The sequence below is a fragment of the Helianthus annuus genome, chromosome 5 (assembly GCF_002127325.2).
Source record: "Helianthus annuus cultivar XRQ/B chromosome 5, HanXRQr2.0-SUNRISE, whole genome shotgun sequence".
Taxonomy (NCBI): domain Eukaryota; kingdom Viridiplantae; phylum Streptophyta; class Magnoliopsida; order Asterales; family Asteraceae; genus Helianthus; species Helianthus annuus.
The window spans coordinates 78876343-78899415 of record NC_035437.2 but is presented as its reverse complement, the minus strand read 5'-3'; the positions used below and the strand labels follow the sequence as shown (position 1 = coordinate 78899415).

The window sequence follows — 23073 nt, the reverse complement described above, 5'->3', positions numbered from 1 at the left end:
CAAATGCGCCAAATCCTCCTCGAGAGCATGGACAACACGCAGTAGGTAAGCAATCTGCTGGTCCCTAGTGAGGAAACGGACGTCAGAATCAGGGTGCAGTCCGAGAGGAGCTGGTGGTGTCGCAAATGGAGACTGGCAATGAAAAGGGGTAGGACGTGGAGTCCTCTCCAGCTACTGGACTCGTCGGCTCAACGCATCCTGCTGCAACTGCAAGGATATGAGTATGTCATCCGTGGTATATCCCATATGGAAAGGGTGGTATGGGTCTGATAAAGGCATAACATTGGGTGAAGACCACATGAATGGCTCGCCCGGGTGTGCTGAGGAAGTAAAAGCCGTGTGTGTAGTAGGTGCAAAAGAGGGTATGTAACTACCACAAGAAGAAACAGGGTGTCTGGAGGGTTTTCTCTGGGCGATTTGGGCGATCTGGCTTTCTCATCAAACCCTAAACGAATCAATCAATCTCTGGTCTCGTTTGATCTTGATTACTACCTAAGGATCCCTTATCGTTCTTTAGGTTCCATTCAAGTGAAATCGGACTAAGTTCATGCGCTAGGGTTTGCTGTTTCATATTTGTTTTCTGATCAATACTGGGTAAGCGGCCGTCATTCTGACTGTTGGGGTTCCGGATGTCTTGTTCCAATTGCTGATCATTAGAGTTTGCGAACTAGGGTTGTTTCAAAGTTTAATCGGATTAGGGTTTGCGAACTAGCGAAATTCAGATTGACGGCGCTAGGGTTTTCCAGTTTGTAGGCGGCTAGGGTTTGCTTGTTTCTTTTGTTGAGTTCGGCTAGGGTTTGTCTCATTCAACCGACATTCCTTTTGCTGAATCTCTGTTGACGGCTGCTAGGGTTTGCCATTTTTGGGATGGATGATCTTAGCGGCTCTGGTGGAAACCAACAGGATGTTCGTGGGAAGCCGCGGGCATCGTTTGAAGAAATTGCTGCACGATTTCTTGATGTAGAAGGGAACACTTTGCAGCCAAAGCGCGGTGTAACGATTAGAACTCAAAATAATCCTAAGTCTTCAAACATCATTGATGACCTCACCAAGGTCACAGTTCCGGTTCATTTGGAAAAGAGGGATGTTGAAAAGTCAGATAATTTTTGGGATTACCCTAGCAAGCTTTCGCCAAATTCAGACCTATTTGGTGCATCTTTCTCGGCTGATAACAGGGCTGTTCATGGTAAAGCACGTACTTTGGGGACTGCAGATCCTGTCTCCTTCGCTCACATTGTAAAGAATACAAAGTAGAAGGTTAAAGTGAATTTTCGGGCGATGGAATCTGCCGAGAAAGTTGATGGGGCTGATGTTGTTATTCCATTATCGTCGGTTCAACAAGTTACTGATAGGTATGCTAACACTTTGTTTGGATATTTTCTGGGTAAACAGTTGGCATTTCCTGTGGTCGATTACTTTGCTAAAAACAACTGGGCTAAATATGGTCTTTCCCGGCTCATGATGAATGCAAACGGGTTTTTTTTCTTTAAGTTTACGTCTAAGGAAGGGATGAATCAAATGCTAGAGGATGGGCCTTGGTTAATCAGAAGTGTTCCCATAATTTTGAAGGAGTGGTCGGCCTCTATCAAGATGGAAAAAGAGGACATTAAAGTGGTTCCAGTTTAGGTCAAGATGCATGATGTGCCGTTAGAGGCATTTACTGAGGATGGGCTTAGCTTGGTTGCCTCTATGATTGGGACACCTAAGATGTTGGATACGTATACTGCCTCGATGTGTGCTGAATCTTGGGGTAGGAGTAGCTATGCTAGAGCGCTTATTGAAGTGCAAGCGGGGGCTGAGTTAAAAAAAGAGTGTTACTGTTGCTATCCCATCTATGGATGGTAGTGGGTATTCAAAGGTGGAAGTCAAGATTGATTATGATTGGGAGCCTCTAAGGTGCTCCAATTATTGTGTGTTTGGTCATGATGACAGCTTGTGCCCGAAGAACATTCAGGTATCTTCTAGTGGGGATGCTGAAAAGAATAATGATGAATTTCAGGTTGTAGGGGGCAAGAAGAAGAAAGTGAACAACCAAGGCATCCACATGAAAAATCAGAAGCCTAAGGTAGTTTACAGGCCAGTTGTTAACCCTAAACCAAAATCGTCCTTAAAGAGCCCGATGCAGAATCAGGTTTCAACGTCTAACCCGTTTGACATTCTGAGGGATGATACTGGTAATCAGGGAGGTACCACTGTGGGTCGCGTGGAGAAGAAACCGTCGAGTAACAGGCAGGAATCGGATGAGGAGGAGGTTGAAGAAGTATATAATGAAACTAGTGCATTTATGACATCGGGTACTCATCCTTCTTCTTCGAAAGCAGGGGCAAGCACCTCTTCTACCAAGTTCTCTAATGGATAGGCTGTCTGCTTTTCGTCTGAAGGGGCTGCTGTTTTGTGGCTTCTTTATTTTCGATGATGGTGGCTGAGGATTATGTTTGATGGTTTTGCATTTTTGTCTACTAGATGTCGTGTCATGATGTATAGTAGACTAGGTTATGGGGTGTTTTAGGTCTTTGGTTTTTGGTTTTTGTTTTGTTTTACATATATGGGGCATGTCCTGTATATGAACTAGTGTGGAACTCATCCTCACTACTTGTACTTATTTGCGGTTGCATTTTAATAGAATCACCGGGGTAACCCTTTACCCAAAAAAAAAGAGGGTATGTATGGAAAAGCGGCTGTCATGGGTGGCATGTAACCATGCGGCCCAGTAGAAGGTCCTTCCCCTGGACGGGGAGGGGGTATGTCCTGAAGAAATGTAGTGGGTAAGTCAGTGCGGTGGGTGTCAGATACGTGTGGGTGGAACAGTGGAGCATCAACTGGTGCAGAAGCAGGTGCAGCAGGTGTAGTGACGGGTAGAACAAATGGAGGGTAGTCATCATCATCCTCAATCCACCTGTTACGGGTGTCGGTATATCTCGGATCAATATGTGTAGCGAAAAGTGCAAGGTCATTAAACATCAGCATAGGGTCGGGTATAGGTGCAACATCTGGGACCTCGGCAGCTGGTGGTGCAACGACTGGTGCATCAACAGGAATAGGGCCGGGACTGAAAACAGGCTCTGGTGCAACTCCAAGCTCTGGATCAGCTGGAGCAGGCTCAACAGGTAAAAACTCGACCTCAGGCTCTGGGTCAAAGTCATGGAAAACAACGGGTGCAGCAGACATCGCCATGTCTGAGTCAGTGTCGGTGGAGTAGTGCTGCACGTCCTGGGCGTGAATAGTGGCGGATGATGCAGACTCGAGCAGGTAGGAAACGGACGGATCAGGTAAGGCCTCCACAACGGGAGCCTCGAACGGTGGCACAACAAGGGCATCAACAACAGGAATCTCAACCATAGGAACAACGGGGTCAACGACCGGGATACCAGCTAGTGGAACATCGTCCTCCATCGGGGCTGTTGGTGCATATGTCTGTTGACTTCGTCTTGTATCAAGTCTTGGATTCGTTTAGATAAATCAGGGCACGCAAAACGAGATCAGTATACGGTATGACACGATACGAAGGGAGTGAATCTGAACAAGAATGATGTCATCATTCTCAATGATGACATCATAAATATGAGATCACAAACTTACATCATGGAATTATATGTTCATACGAAATAAGATACACGAAATAGAATCTAACTTCACACGAAATAAAATTTTATGTTTGTTTATGGTAATTTCGCATGAAAGCATCTAATGTAATTCCACACGAAATTACATTAAGTAATTTCGTTTGAATGGAATGTGTAATTCCATGCGGAATTACAAGTCTATAAATAGGGTGTCCTAGTTTCTCATTTCGCACAGAATTAGCTAGTGTGTCACGAAGTGCTGCTGAAATTCCATCATGTAATCAAGTATATTTTGAATGAGAAGCATGTTTTAAAGTGAAATGCTCTGTTTCTACTCATTTCTTCACTGATTCTAAGCTGTTTGTTTGATTCCGCCTCTCAAACAGTTGTGTATTGCCTCTGATTGACTCATTTGAACAAACATCTAATCCCGTTTGAAAAATTGAGGTTATTTCACACGAAATTACTAATTTCGTTTGAAATACATCTAATTTCGTTTGAAAAGGTAATTCCGTTTGGCTATTTCGCACGGAATTAACTATTTCGTTTAAAAAGTCCTCAATTTCGTTTGAAGGAGCTAATTTTGTGTGAATGTATTTCGTGTGAAAAAGTCCATTTTGCGTGAAATGTGCATCAATTTGTGTGAAACAGTGTTCAGATTGTTTGAATACATGTGATTGTAGATAACTCATAGTCTTGATAACATCAATATTTCTAAAAAGATCTCCATTTAAAAAACCCTCCCTCTCTCCTGGGCGATTTTTTGCTCCTCATGAACCCTAAATTTCTTTGAGATTCGCTTGTATAACAGTCTGTGATTAGAGTTTGTTTACCAAATCTCTATAACGAACTAGTTAGCAATAGTAATCAATCTGAAATTAGGGTTTATTTCGTTTCTTCTTCAAATCGCCGCCATAGTTGCTGTTTAGAGATCATTCTCATATTAATCTGGTTGTTATTGGTCGCGGTTAACTGAGTTTAATTTAGCTAGATTGATACTCTGGATTAATGTGTTAAAGATTGAAAACGGCGCTAGGGTTTCAGGATTAGGGTTTTTCTTTCGATTCTTGGTTGCCTGGAGTTCTTGTTTCTTTTGCTGTTACGTGTGCATGGAGGGTAGAAGTGATGGTAATTACTCGTTGGAGGAAGGAGCCACTCCGGGAACGAATGACAAATCCCCACCGGTATGTGGTATAGGGTTACGGGTGACGAATATTGAGGGAAACAATTTGTTTCCTAGGCGTGGTATTTACTCAACTAATAACAGTTCGGTTATTGATGGATTAATGGGAATCTCTAAACCTGTGGAGGTGAATACGGGTTCGGCTTGGGGAGGAAGTTTTATGGAGGCAGCTAAGGATCCCCATGCAAACCCTAGTGTTTCGGCTTCTATGTTCAATCATGAAGGTGTGCAAAGCAACCAGAGTATCCGTAAGGATCCAGGTAAATCTCCTATTTCGTACGCTGATACGGTTGGGGTTTCCACTTCCAGGAAAGTTAATTTTCGGAACCTTGCTAGTCCTGAAGCTCATGAGGGTTGTGATGTTGTCTTGCCAAAGGAATCGGTTAGGGCTGTTAAAGATAAGCTGATTAATACGCTATATGGTTATTTCCTGGGTGATCGTGTTGCTTATCCGGTAGTTGAGTACTTCGTGAGGAATAACCGGAAGAAGTTTGGAATTCAAAAAACCATGATGAACGCCAATGGCTTTTTCTTTTTTAAATTTGCTGATGAGTCGGGTATGATGAATGCTATGAAAGAGGGGCCTTGGATAATCCGTTCTCAACCGTTGTTTCTCAATATATGGTCACCTTCGTCAAAGCTGGAAAAAAAGGAAGTTAAAATGGTGCAAATTTGGGTTAAAATACATGACGTCCCTATTGCGGCATACACGGAGGATGGTTTAAGCATGATTGCAACGGCTATAGGTAACCCTATTGTTCTAGACTCGTACACTACCTCAATGTGTTTAGATTCTTGGGGTAGGAGCAGTTTTGCGAGAGCGTTGGTTGAAATTTCAGCTGAAAAGGACTTCAAAGAGGAAATAGTGATAGCAGTCCCAAATCTGGAGGGTGAAGGCTTTGTTAAGGAAAAAGTGTATGTGGAGTATGAATGGAGCCCTCATCGGTGCGCATGTTGCAAGGTGTTTGGACATCATGATGGGGACTGCCCAAGACAACCTAAACAGGTCACGAAGGTTTCGGCTGCTAATCAAAAACCTAATCAGATTCCTAAGTCTAAAGGGCCTTCAAAACAACCTGTGGTAGACAAAGATGGGTTCACGGATGTGGATGCTAGGAAAACAGCAAAGAGATCGGGATTTCCAGTGAATAAGCAAAAGCAGAGGTTTGAATACCGGCCGGTTGGAGTTAAAAGTGGGGGAGGGGTGATTAAATCAGCCCCATTGCCGAAAGGGGACTTGAACAAACCTTCAACGTCGAATAGTTTTGCTTCTCCAAATCCGTTTGATGCATTGAATGATACGGATGCGGATGGTCCGGAAGCTAAAGAGAACTCGGAGAATAATCAGGTGGATTCAGACGATGAGGAGGTTGTGGAAGTTTATAATGAAATGGATCCTTTCATTTTACAAGGCTCAAAGAAACCGAATGATAAACAAGGGGCAAGCACTCCTTCTACAGCGGGTTACAATGGTTAGTCTTGCTTCTTGGAATATAAGGGGGTTGAACCGCCCTCTGAAACAAATGGAGGTTCGTCAGATTGTAAAGGATACAAATTTGAGTTTATGTGCTATTTTGGAATCTCATGTCGGTATAGATAAGCTGGGAAAGGTGTGTAAGTCGGTTTTCCGTTCATGGGATTGGACCTCCAATGGTACTAGCTGTAATAAGGGTACAAGAATTATTGTAGGGTGGAATCCAGGTATCTTCGATGTCATGGTCCTTTTTCAGTCTTCCCAAGTTATGCATCTCCAGATTTACGTCAAGTTAGATAGGAGGATCATTTTCTGTTCGATAGTTTATGCGGCCAATTACTATGTAACGCGTAGAGAATTATGGCGTCAATTAACCATGCATAAAGCGGTGGTCGGTGATAATCCTTGGGTTATTTTTGGTGACTTTAATTCAGCTTTGAACATGGAGGATAATTCTATGGGGTCCTCATCCGTTTCAGTTGGAATGAAAGATTTTCGGGATTGTGTTGACTCGTTGGAGATGTTCGATATTAATAGATCTGGTCTTCACTTTACGTGGAGTCAGAAACCGAAGGAGGGAACCGGTTTGTTGAAAAGGATTGATCGCATTCTAGGTAATACCCCGTTTGTCACGGCCTACCCGAATTCTGTTGCTATTTTTCACCCGTATAGAATGTCTGATCACTGCCCGTGTATTCTTAAAATCCCAGAAGCTGGTAAGTTGAAACCCCGGTCTTTTAAGTTCGCTAATTTTTTAGTGCATAAACCTGAATTTATGGAGATAGTTAAAAAGACTTGGGAAACTAGAGTGGATGGAGTTTTCCAGTTCCAAGTTGTTAAACGGCTCCGCCTTCTTAAAAGTCCTTTTCGAGCTCTTCTGTACAAACAAGGGAACCTTCATAAGAAAGTGGAGGAGCTTCGTGCTAGTCTTGATTCTATTCAGCAACGTATTGATATAGATCCTTTTAATGCGGATCTCCGGGTTGAAGAAGCTGCCTTGAACCGTGATTATCAGGCTGCGGCTCTCGATGAGGAACGTTTTCTTAAGCAAAAATCAAAAGTGGATTGGTTGACAGCGGGGGATTTGAATTCAGCTTATTTTCACTCGTCATTGAAGGTTCGGAATCATTATAGCCGTATTGACATTATTACGGACTCTCAAGGGGTTGTCCATGAAAATGATGCTGTTCCTCATGCTTTTGTTTCTCACTATGAAAATTTCTTGGGGTCCCAAGGCGATATCTCTCTTACTCCTGCACCGGATCTTTTTGATAAAGTCTTGAACCCTACTACAGCTGCACATATGGTTAGATCGGTTACACAGGAGGAGGTAAAATCTGCTATGTTCTCAATTGGCATTGATAAAGCGCCGGGCCCTGATGGGTTCACGGCTGCATTTTTCAAGAATGCTTGGCCTGTTATTGGGAATGATATATCTAATGCAGTTATTGATTTTTTCGATTCGGGCAAGCTCCTACGCGAGATAAACCATACGCTTATCGTTCTTGTCCCGAAAATTCCCACTCCATTGGCCGTCACTGATTACCGGCCTATTGCGTGCTGTAATGTTCTATACAAATGCATCAGCAAGATTGTTTCGGACAGAATCAAAAAGGGGCTGAATGAGATAGTTAGTGTTAACCAATCTGCTTTTGTTCCAGGTAGAAAGATTTCGGATAATATCCTCCTAACTCAAGAGCTGATGCACAACTATCATAGGAATGTGGGGCCTCCGAGGTGTGCTTTCAAAGTTGACATTCAGAAAGCTTATGACACGGTGGATTGGAGGTTTCTTCGAAGTGTTTTGATTGGGTTTGGGTTTCATGCTAAGATGGTAGAATGGATTATGCTTTGTATTTCTACTACCACTTATTCGGTTTGTGTCAATGGGAACGTTCATGGCTTTTTCAAGGGGAACCGGGGTCTTAGGCAGGGGGATCCCATGTCGCCATACCTATTTACATTGGTTATGGAAGTGTTGACTCACATTCTACAAGAAACGATTCGAATTGACTCTTCTTTTAGATATCATAATAAATGTGAGCGGCAACAAATAGTTAACCTTTGTTTTGCGGATGATCTCTTCTTATTTGCTAAAGGTGATGTGAATTCAGCAAAATGTCTCATGAGCTCTCTTACCAAATTTACAAAGATGTCGGGATTGGTTCCTAATTCGCGTAAGAGTACGGTGTTCTTTTGCAATGTTCCGAACCATGCTAAAACTGCAATTTTAAATGTCTTGCCGTTTGTAGAGGGTACACTTCCCGTGCGGTATTTGGGGGTACCGCTCCTTTGTTCAAAGCTAACTTATAAAGATTGCAGTATTCTTGTGGAGAATCTTGATAAGCGGATTACGCACTGGAGGAATAAACTTTTGTCTTTTGCTGGTAGATTACAGTTGGTTACTTCTGTTCTATCGTCCATGCATGTGTATTGGTCTTCCGTTTTCGTTCTCCCGAGTCGCATAATTAAAGAGTTGGAGGCTAGAATGCGCAACTTCCTATGGTCTCAAGATGGTGCTTTTCATAGGGGTAAGGCAAAAGTCTCTTGGAAATCTGTTTGTACTCCGAAGTTTGAAGGGGGGCTGGGTATTCGGCGTATTGGGGATATGAACGTTGCTCTTATGACTGCTCATGTTGGTAGTATTCTGTCAAGACGGAACTCGCTATGGGTCGACTGGGTGCATGATTACAGGTTGAAAGGTAAAAATTTCTGGGTTTGTAAAATTCCTTCGAACTGTTCTTCTTCTTGGAGGAAACTTTTACAAATGCGGCCATCGATTAGATCACATATGTGGATGAACATTGGCAGTGGGGCGGATACATCGGCTTGGTATGATAATTGGTGTAGTATAGGGCCGTTAGGTAACTTTCTAACGCCTCGTACTATTACCAATGCGGGCTTTAGTTTGGATGATAAAGTGGCTGATGTTCGAGCTAATGGAGACTGGTCTTGGCCGAATGCTTGGAGGGATCTATTTCTAGTACTAAATCAGGTTGATAATGTCAATATCGATCCGAACAAGGTTGACAAGTTATTATGGCGAGATGGTGATGACCTTAACGATATTACTACATCCGGGGTATGGCAGTCGATTCGTTACAGAACGCCAGAAGTCGAATGGAGTAGTGTTGTTTGGTTTGCCCAGTGTATTCCGCGGCAGGCTTTCCTGATGTGGCTGATTATGAGAGGTAAACTGTTGACCCAGGATAAGATTCTGCAATGGGATCTTCACAGACGGAAGAATATGAACATGATGTGCTGCCTATTATGTTATCAGAACAATGATTCTCACAGCCACTTGTTTTTTGAATGCAACTTCTCGGCTCAAGTGTGGTGTTCGGTCAGGAAAAAGGTTGGCATGGATTCTGTTAATCCTAAGTGGCCGGATATTCTAGAGTGGTTAATGCCCCGTGCTCGGTCGAAATCTGTTACCAATTATACGGCTCGTCTTCTGGTTGCGGCTAGTGCATATATTATTTGGCAGGAGAGAAATGCTCGTATTTTCATGAATCAGCTTAGGCCCCCGGAAGTGATAAGTGAAACTATTCTTAACACGGTTCGATATAAGCTTATGGGAGCGAAGCTGCGGAACACTGCTAATGTGCAAAGGGTGCTTGCGGAATGGAAGATTGGAGGCAATTCTGTTAGTGATGATGGCGGCTAGAGAGTTTTACGTTGTCATGTTTCGGTTTTTGTCCTAGTTGGTTGTCTAGGTGGTTTTATTTTTGTGTGTTTTGGTCTGGTTTGGTGTACTTTCATGAGGCATGTCTCATGTTAGAACTAGTGTAGGCTCTCTACACTACTTGTTTTTTATGGTTGTGAATATATAGAATCACCGGGGTAACCCTTTACCCAAAAAAACAATATTTCTAAAAGATTGTCGGCCATTTATTGTCTGCATGTGAGTTTCGATCAAATGAAAGATTGTGTTGTAAATTATAGTTGTCGGCTTAGTGGATATTGAGGTCGAATGAAATTGAATTAGGTATTAAAGTTGTCAGTCATTAAAATCTTGTATGTGATTACAATACATTGAAAGCTTCAATTAAGTTTTGTGATATCATTCAGATCATTGTCGGACACATCACGTGAATAATTGTTATCGGTCCAATAGAATCAGCACATTAAAGTCATTCGGCTCAATTAATAAAGTGTTTCAGTTGTGCATGTGATCAAGTCTAATACATCGGCCCAATCATAATTAGTTTGACAATCTATAGTGCAGCCCATGTGAATTTGTTGTAATCAATATATCGGCCCAATGAGATTTGATTTGTGATTGTTGTTGTTGTAGGATCGTTTTACCGACCAAATGAGTCAATCAGAGGCAATACACAACTGTTTGAGAGGCGGAAACAAACAAACAGTCTAGAATCAGTGAAGAATTGAGTAGAAACAGAGTATTTCACTTTAAAACACGTTTCTCATTCAAAATGTACTTGATTACACGGTGGAATTTCAGCAGCACTTTGTGACACACTTGCTAATTCTGTGCCAAATGAGAAGCTAAACACACCTATATATAGGCCACCTAATTCCGCTTGAAACATAACATGACAGATCAAACGGAATTACCTAATGTAATTCCGTGCGGAATTACACATGACCATTTCAAGCGGAATTACATTAAACACCCCTAAACTTTACATATTTGACACTTTTGACCCCTATACATTATGACTTAGACTTAAGACGTAGGCTATATACATTGTGCACCAACAAACTCCCCCTTGGATATTGCCGGAGTCTTCAGTCTGGTCTTCAGCGCTTTCCTTCACAACGACTTGAATTTCTCTTCCCTCGGCTTAGGCTTTTTCAACAGCAGCTTCCTAAGCTTCTCGTTCTCTTCAACCTTCTTCTTTTCCTCAGCAGCCATTCTTTGAACAACAGTATGCCTTAGCATATTGTCTTTGTCTTCACGAGCCTTTCGTTCTTTTTCAGCTTTCAAATTTTCTTCTTTCTCGATCTCCCACCATTTTGACGACCATTTGCTATCAGCATTAATTCCCTTCTGAAAGCAAATAGACACAACTCTCTGAAATTGCATCGCGTGATCTCTATCTTCAGCTTTAAACCAGATTTTGTTTACAAACAAACATTCTATGTCTTTAGCAGAGCAGTTCACCAACCATAGCGGATCATATATAAAGATTTCTCTAATTTCATTCTATGCTCTGTAAGTAATCACAGCTTCAGTCGTTATACAGCGGTATACCCAACACACGAAACCTTTATAGAACTCTTATTCCATCTTTGGCACCAGAATATTCTTCATCACTCTTGGTTTCTTCACATGCAGGATTGTCTCTTCAACTCCAGTCACTGGATCTACCCTCTTCACTTTCTTCGGGTAGTAAGGCTTCCAGTGTTTAAATCCCTTTAAGGCTTCAAATTTCATCAGACCCGGGGACATGGGTATATCAAGCCTTCTAACAGGATAATCCAGCGTTCTAACTTTAGACAATTCTTCCACATCCCACCAGGGTAATGATATGATATCATAAAGATATTCAAAATATTGCACACCATATTCCTTTCTGATCGCATATGCATTCACTTGTGGCAAGACACCCCAGCTGATGATGTCACCAAATGATACATCTCTATCTCTCTTGTAAAACTTCAAAGGACGCTTGAACTTTCTTTCAGTTTCTTTACGGAACCATTGTCACACCCCCAAAATCCACCTGCGGAGTATCACCGCTTGGGAGCGTGACTGACCAGGATCAAGCCACCAATCATATTGAACATGTAATTAATATATAAAAGTAAATGCCATTCAACCACCAATATGAAAGGTGTTCAAAATATAAGTATGTTATCACTGTTTAGCGGAAGCGTATAAATAAAACCCAACATAATAAAGTATGAAATGTCATAAAGTGTTTAACAAAACATTCACGATCCGTGCCCACAACGACCAGCTCCTCCCTGTGCAAGCTCCATGTACCTAACGACCTGCAAGGCATGTAACAGAGGATCAACAACTAGTTGAGCGAGTTCACAGAAAGTAAATGCGTAATAGTAAGTTCGTTTGTAACATGTGGCTCTACTGGGCCGATATTATGTTCTATTGGTGGGGGCTTCCCATGTTGTATATCCACTAGACTATTCGTAACCATAAGTGTTCTTCACAACCGAGAACAGTAGTACGTACAAGCATTACGTAGGTTTTACGTAAGTATCCTTCTTTACCCGAGGACAGTGGTACGCGTGGCGTTTACGTAGGTTTTACGTAAGTGTCCTTCCTGACTCCGGAAGACAGTAGCATGTTATTGTTTACGTAGGTTTTACGTAAGTGTCCTTCCTGACTCCGGAAGACAGTAGCATATTCCTGTTTACGTAGGTTTTACGTAAGTGTCCTGCTTAACCCGAGGACCATGGTAGATAGTCTAGTAACCGTATATGTACGCGTAATTGTTCAAATCCATCATTCAACCCATTCCCTATTCCCTGGGAATCCCATGCCTTAGTAAGAGTGTGAACTCACCTTGGTTTGCTCGGTATGTTATACTATGTGCTCACAGATAATCAGTCAAGTCCTATAGTTATGCATGTATACACAATCAGTTAAGCTCACATTGATTCGCATGCAATATATATAACGAAGTGTGTTTAGGCAATCATCGTCAAGTAACACATAACAGTTTAATGCAATTCCAGCAACAGTACCTAGCGGCCCAAAACAGATGACCCGCAGGCCGGTTCGCAGCCCACCCGTCATACCGGTCCATGATGTTCAGCGTATATATGTATCTGGGCTCGGTGTGCCGCCCATTTTTATTCGAGTTATCCGGTAAAATGTGGCCCATGACTTAACAGTCGATGTCCCTTGGTGTTGTTACTCAGCCCATACACTAAGATCTTGATAACCCAGCCCAAGTTGTTTAAGCATCTACAATTTCGTGTAGCCTACCAATTGTACCAGTTATCAATCCAACTATTAACACATTAATAATTCCTACTCATAACCTTTATTGTTTAGAAGCACCCATGTTAATATACAAATTAAACATCATATATCCCACATGAAATACCAGTTATCAATCCAACTATTAACACATTAATAATTCCTACTCATAACCTTTATTGTTTAGAAGCACCCATGTTAATATACAAATTAAACATCATATATCCCACATGAAATAACAGTCACAATAATTAACAAAATACCTATGTTCTAATCAGTTTGTCAAACCCCCTTATTGCCGCCAACATCCTAATTAATAAACACAGTTTTTTTTATCCAACCCTTGTTACCATACCACATGAATTGTTAATACCCTTGACTTTCAATGACAACATCATTGAACTACATGCAACCTCATGGCCGCCACTTTATTCAAGGTCATCAACTACGTCAGAACACTTACTATCAAATGCATTGGACCCCTAAAGCTACTGATGTGTCATAATCGGTTGCATGGATTTGTGAATTTAGTGAACACTTTAATTTGCATTATCCTATTTATAATAATATCATGTCATCCTTACTACTCATGCAACACATTCTAATGATCAACACTCAATCAATTTATAAATATTGTACCGAAATATGCAACACAAATCACATATGAGCACACAATCATGAACATCGAGCGGTAAACTGCTTAATAATACTCAATCATCGATACAATTATCATCATCATTCATGCATCATGAAATCGGAATTCATAACAATCTGTTATCATCAAGAATCAACCCTTAGTCATGATCTAAACATTAATCAACAACAGTTAATACAAGTTTCTAATTGGACCTCAATAACATACAATCTTAGTCACTTTATTCATGTGTGACCTGACACAAGCAATTAATCTGAACTGATATCCTTGACTTTTGATCACCTTATCTTATGACACAAATTCACATGAAACATCCATTTTTGCCCTTATCAACTTTCATGAAACATCACTAAGTAGTAAGTACAAACTAGCATAAATATAAAGCTACTAACCACAAGTTCTATCGATTCAGATGATGTCTCGAGAAGGGGGTTGGGGTTTCTCCTGCCGCATCTTGGGAGGGGTGAGGTTTCGTCAATTTCAAGGGAGGCACTAGGGTTCTTTGTTTAATATATTTGTTAATATGTAAAGAGTGTATGGGATCAAAATCATATATCCAATTTGAAACAAATGGGCTGTCGATTGAAACAAGTGGGCTGCCGCAACCCCTTGTGTTATTCCTAATTATCTAGTTACTTGGGCTTCTAGGTATTTGGGCTGCTAGCTAGACCGAGGTACAGACGACTCAAAAGAATTGTATATGAGCTGCTCAATAAAGTGAAGTGTGTGTGTGCCGCCCAATATACGTGCAGCCTAAACGTAACCGTTAGGCCCAAAGAATTGTGTGCGGTCCAAAAATGGCCCAAGCGGGAGACTAAACGACACTACATTATTTACTCTACTACGTACGTACCAATACACCAATGTGACATAAGTAATTAAGCACATATATGACACAATTAATACATATAACACGTTTAACGACTTCGTGTACAGTTAATATGCACACATAAATATCTAGTGATGTACACGCGTGGTCCAGCGCCAAAGATTGTGGAGTTTAAGTAACGCTAACCTAAATTATTCGAGTTGTCACATTATCCCCAACTTGAAAGAAATTTCGTCCCGAAATTTAGCATGCGGTTACTGAGGAAGCTAGGTAAGTTGTATCGTTTACTGGTTTTCTGGGGTGTCACATCATCCCCCCGTTGATTTGGAATTTCGTCCCGAAATTCTGCAGTAGTAGCTTCAGCCTCAGCAGTGGTTGCATTGGTTTCGAATAACCGGCGATACTTGAGTTTCATTTGATCTTCACGCTCCCAGGTGAACTCTGGGCCGCGACGGGAGTTCCAACGAACTCAAACAAGAGGGATTCTCGTGTTCTTGAGGACCTTGACATCCCGGTCTGTGATTTCAACAGGTTCCTCGACGAACTGCAACCGCTCGTCGATAGTGAGCTCCTTCAAAGGAACTATGAGGGTCTCATCTGACAGGCACTTCTTCAGATTTGACACGTGAAAGACATTGTGAACTGCACCGAGTTCAGATGGTAAGTTTAGTCTGTAGGCCACTTTGCCTATTCTTTCTGCGATTTCGAATGGTCTGACATACCGCGGATTGATCTTTCCTTGTTTGCCAAAACGAACCACACCCTTCCAGGGTGAGACTTTAAGTAAAACCCGGTCCCCGACCTGAAATTCCAATGGCTTCCTACGCTTATCCGCATAGCTTTTCTGACGGTCGTGAGCTGCCGCCAAGCGTTGTCTTATTTGTGCAATGTTTTCCGTGGTGTCCACTGTAAGTTCTGGACCCGTGCTCTGACTATCTCCCACCTCTGCCCAACAGAGAGGTGACCGGCATTTACGCCCGTACAATGCCTCGAATGGAGCGGCTTGTATGCTGGTGTGATAACTGTTGTTGTATGAGAACTCTACCAAAGGGAGATGCTTTTCCCAGCCGTTGGCAAAATCGAAAACACATGCCCAAAGCATGTCTTCTAAGGTTTGAATCGTGCGCTCAGACTGCCAGTCCGTTTGAGGGTGATAAGCCGTGCTCATATCTAACCGAGAGCCAAAAGCCTTGTGCATTGCTTGCCATAGTTCTGAAGTGAATCGTGCATCGCGATCCGAAATGATAGAGGTGGGCACCCCGTGCCTTGGGACCACTTCCTTAAGATATATGTCTGAGCAGGAAGACTAGACTGAATAGTAAGCTGTAGGGCTCGCACGCGTCTAGGTAAAGTATCTTTTCCACTGAGGGCGTGAGCCACAACATTGGCTTGGCCTGGATGGTACTTGATGGCGCATTCGTAATCGTTCAGTAGTTCAACCCATCGGCGTTGACGCATGTTTAATTCCTTCTGCTTGAAGATATGCTCGAGACTCCTGTGATCGGTATAGATAGTGCACTTGGTACCGTACAGGTAGTGTCGCCATATCTTAAGCGCAAAAACAACAGTTCACAGCTCTAAATCGTGCGTCTTGTAGTTCCGTTCGTGAACTTTGAGTTGGCGCGAAGCATAAGCAATAACTTTATCCCGCTGCATCAATACACAACCAAGCCCCCGCATCGATGCGTCACAATAGACCACAAAATCATCCGTGCCATCTGGCAATGAGAGAATAGGTGCACTGCAAAGTCTATCCTTTAAGTGCTGAAAAGCGGTTTCCTGGGAATTACCCCAACGATAAGTGACACCCTTCTGTGTCAGCAATGTAAGCGGCTGTGCGATCTTTGAGAAGTCTCTAATGAATCGCCTGTAGTAACCCGCCAAACCCAAGAATTGGCGTATTTCCGTTGGTGTACGCGGTGCAGGCCAGTTCCTGATCGAATCTACCTTGGATGAATCAACATGAATCCCATCCTTGTTTACCACATGGCCTAGAAAGTGGACTTCACGAAGCCAGAAGTCGCATTTTGAAAACTTGGCGTACAGTTGTTCCTTTCGAAGAAGTTCCAAGATAAGACGCAGGTGTTGCTCGTGTTCCTCCTGACTCTTGGAGTAGATCAGAATGTCGTCGATAAAAACAATCACGAACTTGTCTAAATAGGGTTTGCACACTCTGTTCATTAAATCCATGAAAACTGCAGGCGCGTTCATTAGCCCGAATGGCATGACTAGAAACTCGTACTGGCCGTAGCGAGTTCTGAATGCTGTCTTGGAGATGTCCTCATCCCAGACTCTCAGCTGATGATAACCTGACCTCAGATCAATCTTGGAGTATTAGCTCGACCCTTGCAATTGATCGAACAAATCATCGATACGTGGAAGAGGGTAGCGGTTCTTCACTGTCACCTTGTTCAGTTCACGGTAATCAATGCACATCCTGAAGGTACCGTCCTTCTTTTTCACGAATAATACTGGAGCTCCCCAAGGCGAAGAGCTTGGACGAATGAAGCCCTTATCCAAGAGCTCTTGTAGTTGCTTCGACAGTTCTTCCAGTTCAGTTGGAGCTAAACGATACGGTGCGCGAGCTATAGGTGCTGTCCAGAACTATAGGAATGAAGTCGATAGGGAACGTCTGCCCAGCGAGGATAAGATTACAACCCTGAACTATGAATGGCCTCTAGACTTGTACCATAAGCTAACACTACGACAGGTTTTGTGTTCAAGGAAGTTGGTGCACATTTTAATATTTGACTAACTTTCAAGGACATATAATTGGTATCCACACCCGAATCAAACAAGACAGTAACATAAAAGTCATAGAGAAGAAACTTACCCATTATTACATTAGGATCGTTCCTTGCGTCACCCTAACCAATCACGTACATGCGGCCCAGGCGTCATTGTTTCCATTGTTTCCCCCAATGCTATCCCCATTGTCGTCCCTGTTGCCATGGTCGTGGTTCTGAATCTGGTCCTGGTTTATATGCGGACAATGTCTCTTGTAGTGATCTTTAGCATCACACTGAAAACATCCTTTAAAACTTTGTTGTTGCTGCTGATTCTGTGAAGATTGAGGCGGCCGTAGCTGTTCTTGAGTTACAGGACGTGAGCTTCGACAATCCTTAGCTTCATGACCAATCTTGAGACACCGCTGGCAACGACCCTTGTTGCACTGACCGCTGTGGTGTCTATTGCATCTGTTACACTTTGGATGATTACCTCGATATCCACTCTACCCACGACTACTAGAAAACTGCTGTCTGGGGCTCTGGTAGTCATCTATCTTTTGCTGCTGCGCCAGAGGCTGGACCAAAATTAATTCCTTGCTCAGGCTTTCATCCCACTTGCGTTTGTTACCACTAGAAGCACATGTAGTATCAGTCTTAGCACGTTCCGGTAGTTTGTTCTGTTCTACAGCCTGGTCTGTGAGACGATGAGCAAGCCGAGTGACTTGCTGGATAGTGCCAAGATTAGCTGCGGTCGTATGACTCTGAATTTCGGGCACCAGACCCTTGAGATACAGTTCGATGCGTTTGGTGGGAGGGTCTACCATACTGGGACAAAATGTGGCTAATTCATTCGATCTCTTCGTATAAACTTCAATTTCAGACCCCACCATCTGTAGGTTGAGGAACTCTACCTCTAGTTTGTGGATGTCTTCTCGACTGCAAAACTCTTCCTTAATTAGGTCCTTGAACTCGTTCCAGGGAGTGGCATTAGCAGCTGCCAGCCCTAACATTTGAACCTGTGCTTCCCACCAGGTTAATGCAGCACCTTCGAGTGTTCCAGTAGCAAACTTTACTCTACGAGACTCAGGGCAATCACACACCTCGTAGTCAGTTTCGAGCCCCTCGAACCAGTGGAGGAGGCCTTCAACTCCCTCAGTTCCACTGAAGGTACTAGGTTGGCAATCCTTGAGATTTTTGAAGGTGTAAACAGGTGGCTGAGCGTGTTGACCTATTGTGTATAAGAATAGGACAAGGTTAAACACAAGAGTTGGTTTAGGAGTGTAGGATCTAAAGATCCTAGTTACGACTGCAGGGTATACCTCCTGCTTGTATGGCTGCAAGTGCCGCAGCAATCCGTTCGTTAATGAGAGCCGTCAACTGGGCTTGTGTCATGTTGATACGTCCGGCCATGATCTTCATAGCAAATGTAACGTAAGTGAGAGAGGTTCGCGAATAGTGCGATGACAGAAGAGTGTAAGCACACAAGTGTTCTCAAGCAATAACAAATAGTGAGCAAGGTAATCTAAGCATACCACGAGCAAAGTTCTATATAATTCTAGCAAGTAGGCAATAAACATAAACCTTATTACCTAGGATGTTGAGTCTTGCACGTGGAGCGAGGCGTCGTTGTGGATCGTTGAGCACTGTACTGGTTATAGTCTGGTTTTAATAAAAACGTTTTTCCATTATCAAAACCAAGTTCTCTATAACCAATAGCTCTGATACCAATCTGTCACACCCCCAAAATCCACCTGCCAACATCCTAATTAATAAACACAGTTTTTTTTTATCCAACCCTTGTTACCATACCACATGAATTGTTAATACCCTTGACTTTCAATGACAACATCATTGAACTACATGCAACCTCATGGCCGCCACTTTATTCAAGGTCATCAACTACGTCAGAACACTTACTATCAAATGCATTGGACCCCTAAAGCTACTGATGTGTCATAATCGGTTGCATGGATTTGTGAATTTAGTGAACACTTTAATTTGCATTATCCTATTTATAATAATATCATGTCATCCTTACTACTCATGCAACACATTCTAATGATCAACACTCAATCAATTTATAAATATTGTACCGAAATATGCAACACAAATCACATATGAGCACACAATCATGAACATCGAGCGGTAAACTGCTTAATAATACTCAATCATCGATACAATTATCATCATCATTCATGCATCATGAAATCGGAATTCATAACAATCTGTTATCATCAAGAATCAACCCTTAGTCATGATCTAAACATTAATCAACAACAGTTAATACAAGTTTCTAATTGGACCTCAATAACATACAATCTTAGTCACTTTATTCATGTGTGACCTGACACAAGCAATTAATCTGAACTGATATCCTTGACTTTTGATCACCTTATCTTATGACACAAATTCACATGAAACATCCATTTTTGCCCTTATCAACTTTCATGAAACATCACTAAGTAGTAAGTACAAACTAGCATAAATATAAAGCTACTAACCACAAGTTCTATCGATTCAGATGATGTCTCGAGAAGGGGGTTGGGGTTTCTCCTGCCGCATCTTGGGAGGGGTGAGGTTTCGTCAATTTCAAGGGAGGCACTAGGGTTCTTTGTTTAATATATTTGTTAATATGTAAAGAGTGTATGGGATCAAAATCATATATCCAATTTGAAACAAATGGGCTGTCGATTGAAACAAGTGGGCTGCCGCAACCCCTTGTGTTATTCCTAATTATCTAGTTACTTGGGCTTCTAGGTATTTGGGCTGCTAGCTAGACCGAGGTACAGACGACTCAAAAGAATTGTATATGAGCGGCTCAATAAAGTGAAGTGTGTGTGTGCCGCCCAACATACGTGCAGCCTAAACGTAACCGTTAGGCCCAAAGAATTGTGTGCGGTCCAGAAATGGCCCAAGCGGGAGACTAAACGACACTACATTATTTACTCTACTACGTACGTACCAATACACCAATGCGACATAAGTAATTAAGCACATATATGACACAATTAATACATATAACACGTTTAACGACTTCGTGTACAATTAATATGCACACATAAATATCTAGTGATGTACACGCGTGGTCCAACGCCAAAGATTGTGGAGTTTTAGTAACGCTAACCTAAATTATTCGAGTTGTCACAACCATTTCTTGCGTTCTTCTCGCTGTGGATCTTTCGTAGTACCATCAAAATTCTTATCTTTCAAACATTCAGCAACTTTTCTCCTCAGTTCATCTCTGTTCTCTTGACTGAAGAACTCAACCAGAGTTGGAAAGTTTGAAGTGTCTTCATTCACACTTTCTTCATCAGTACAATCCTCAACCTCAACCCTATCATAGTTATCGGCTTCATCAACATACTTGTACTCATAATCAGGTTGTTGGTTGATATCGAATGCATTCAACTCTTCTTCAAAATCAAATTTAAAATTAGGATCATCAATTTTCGTCAACTCAATAATCTCAGCCATTGTATACGTGTGCCTGATTTCACCTTCCTCTATTTCAGGCTTTAGACGCAAAATTAACTTCTCAACTTTATCAACACTTTGATCATCCACTTGCTCCCCCTAACCTGAGGCATCCTCAGCCTCTTCATTAGCATCATCTTGAAGAAAATCATCAACATTTTGTTCGTTCGATGCTTCAGTAACTTTAACACCAGTACCACCCTGATCATTGTCATCATCATCATCATCACTGTGACTGCTAGCAGAGAAAACATCATCTGCATCATCAACTTTTTCTTCATCATCATCCTCTTCGTCATCATCCTCTTCATCATCTTCCTCATCACTAATGACGTCATCAATCAACACATCTTCCTCAAAAATAACAGACACTGCTGATATAGGATGAAGATTTTGGATATGAGACTCAGAAACACCAGATGGAACTATTGATCTTTCTGTAACCTCAGAACCTTCAACACCTTTGCTTCATTTCAGCATCAATTTCAGCTTGACGTTTCGCTCTAACCTCTTCTACTTCTATCTCTTCAAACCTCTGCTCTATAGACTTTCCAAGCATGTTTTCTAGCACTTTATTCATCATATAAATCTCATGTTCTTTCATAGCTTTGGCAGCTTCCAATTCTTTGTTTTTCAACTCAAATCACTTATTCTGCTCATCTCGGCGTGCTTTCTCTTCTTCTAATTCTGCAACTTTCACTTTTAGAATATCAATTTCTGTCTGATCAACTTCAATTTTCTTTGACAGCGAAGAATTTTCAGCTTCTACAGACTTAACATGCTTCTCAAGCTTTTTCTCACGATCAACCAGCTTCTTGTTTTCAATCAATACTTCTTCAACTTTCTTTTCCAAACTCTTTACTTGAACATCACTTGCAAAGTTGAAATCACCTATTTCTTCAAGAGTAATACCCTTTGGAATATTTGGAAATGATTTGTAACCAGAAGAACCTGGTGTAGTTTGGATAGGTGGTTGTGTGAGTGGCGGTGTTTGGAAAATTTGTTGTGAAGTAAGAACAGGTTGTTCTTGAATAGGTGTTTGGTGTAGTGGTGATAGATGTGGTGGTGATTGATGTAGTGGTGAAAGATGTAATGGTGAGAGATGTGGTGGAGGTGATGGTGGTGGTGTAGGTTGTTTTGGTGGAGATTTATGTGGTGATGATTCAGGTGGTGGTGATGGTGGTTGACTAGATTTTGTTTTCGGTGTGCGTTTAGGCAACCTCACAATCAATTTCTTCCTTGCTGCTCTTGGAGAAACTACACTCTTTCTAGCACTTGCCTTTTTCTACCACCAGATGGAGGTGTCTGAGATTCTATCACATGTTTAGGAGATGGAACATACACATCATCATCCTTCTCCTCTCTCCTCTTTCTTTTAAGCTGCTTTTCTTTTGCAATTTCAGCTTGAATTCTCCTCATACGCTCTGTTTCATCAACTTCAGATTCAGAACTAGAAGAACTTTTATCTCCATCGTCACCTTCTTCCTCACCAGCTGCCTTTTCTTTTTCAGCATTATAAGCATTAATAGATTTCAAAAACTCTGCACAATTAGGAGATAAACGAGCATCTCCTTCAACATGAACCTCAGTTTCAGCTTCAGCTTCATCTTCAGCTTCTTCTTCAGATTCGTCAACAAGCATAGTCTCAACACTTCTCTTTTGACACTTTTTCTTTGGCTGAGATGACGAACCCTCCTCAATTTGAACTTTCGGAGTTGCTTTTCTGCTCTTTTTCTTTTTATCCACTTTCACAAACCATTCATTTCTTGTATCTTTGAAACTTTCAAGGATTTTCAACTCATCAGCGTAACTCTTTTCTTTCATTTCTTCCTCATTCCTCCAGTTCTGATGATTGATTGGATCTGGATCTTGATAATTCTTGTCTTTGATGAAACCAAAGAATTCTACTTTTGTCTTTGGTTCTGGATGTTTTGGATGATATCAAGCCAATTGTTTCAAAGACTCATTATCCATGTGATACTGCACCAACAGATCATTATTTTCATCTCTCTCCAACTCAGGATATGCATGGTCCAATATCATCTGAATAAAACGTGGATAAACCCAAGTCTTGCTTTTCGACGTGATATTTTCAACCATATAATGAAACACAATGTGTGAAAAGTTGTACTTTTTTGTTTAATACAAGAGCAGTCACCATATTCATTTGATAATCGCGCATAGCATCATAACCTCCCTTCCTGTGACTGAGAGCATTCACCACTGAATGGATACGAAACTTGTAAAGCCTTG

General features: G+C 41.8%; 2 protein-coding genes across 2 annotated transcripts; one reads left to right on the top strand and one right to left on the bottom strand.

Annotated features, from left to right (window-relative positions):
- The first annotated feature begins 8987 nt into the window (after window positions 1-8987).
- Window positions 8988-9887, top strand: LOC118492117. The gene has a single exon (XM_035989909.1). The coding sequence runs from the start codon at window positions 8988-8990 to the stop codon at window positions 9885-9887; it is 900 nt and encodes a 299-aa protein (XP_035845802.1).
- Window positions 9888-21463: 11576 nt separating this feature from the next.
- Window positions 21464-22644, bottom strand: LOC110943165 (WW domain-binding protein 11-like). Its single transcript, XM_022184920.1, has 2 exons — window positions 22100-22644; window positions 21464-22007 (listed from the first exon to the last, which is right to left on the bottom strand). Exons 1-2 carry the CDS (start codon window positions 22642-22644, stop codon window positions 21464-21466), a joined length of 1089 nt encoding a protein of 362 aa, XP_022040612.1.
- Window positions 22645-23073: the final 429 nt, after the last annotated feature.

What these genes read in the sequence shown, in the direction of transcription:
- LOC118492117 (XM_035989909.1), top strand. Translation starts at nt 8,988, where the DNA reads ATGCGGCCATCGATTAGATCACATATGTGGATGAACATTGGCAGTGGG.
- LOC110943165 (XM_022184920.1), bottom strand. Translation starts at nt 22,644, where the DNA reads ATGAAAGAAAAGAGTTACGCTGATGAGTTGAAAATCCTTGAAAGTTTC. An exon ending in CCATCTGGTGGTAGAAAAAG is followed by an intron (nt 22,008 to 22,099) that starts GCAAGTGCTAGA and finishes AACAAAATCTAG; the next exon opens with TCAACCACCATCACCACCAC.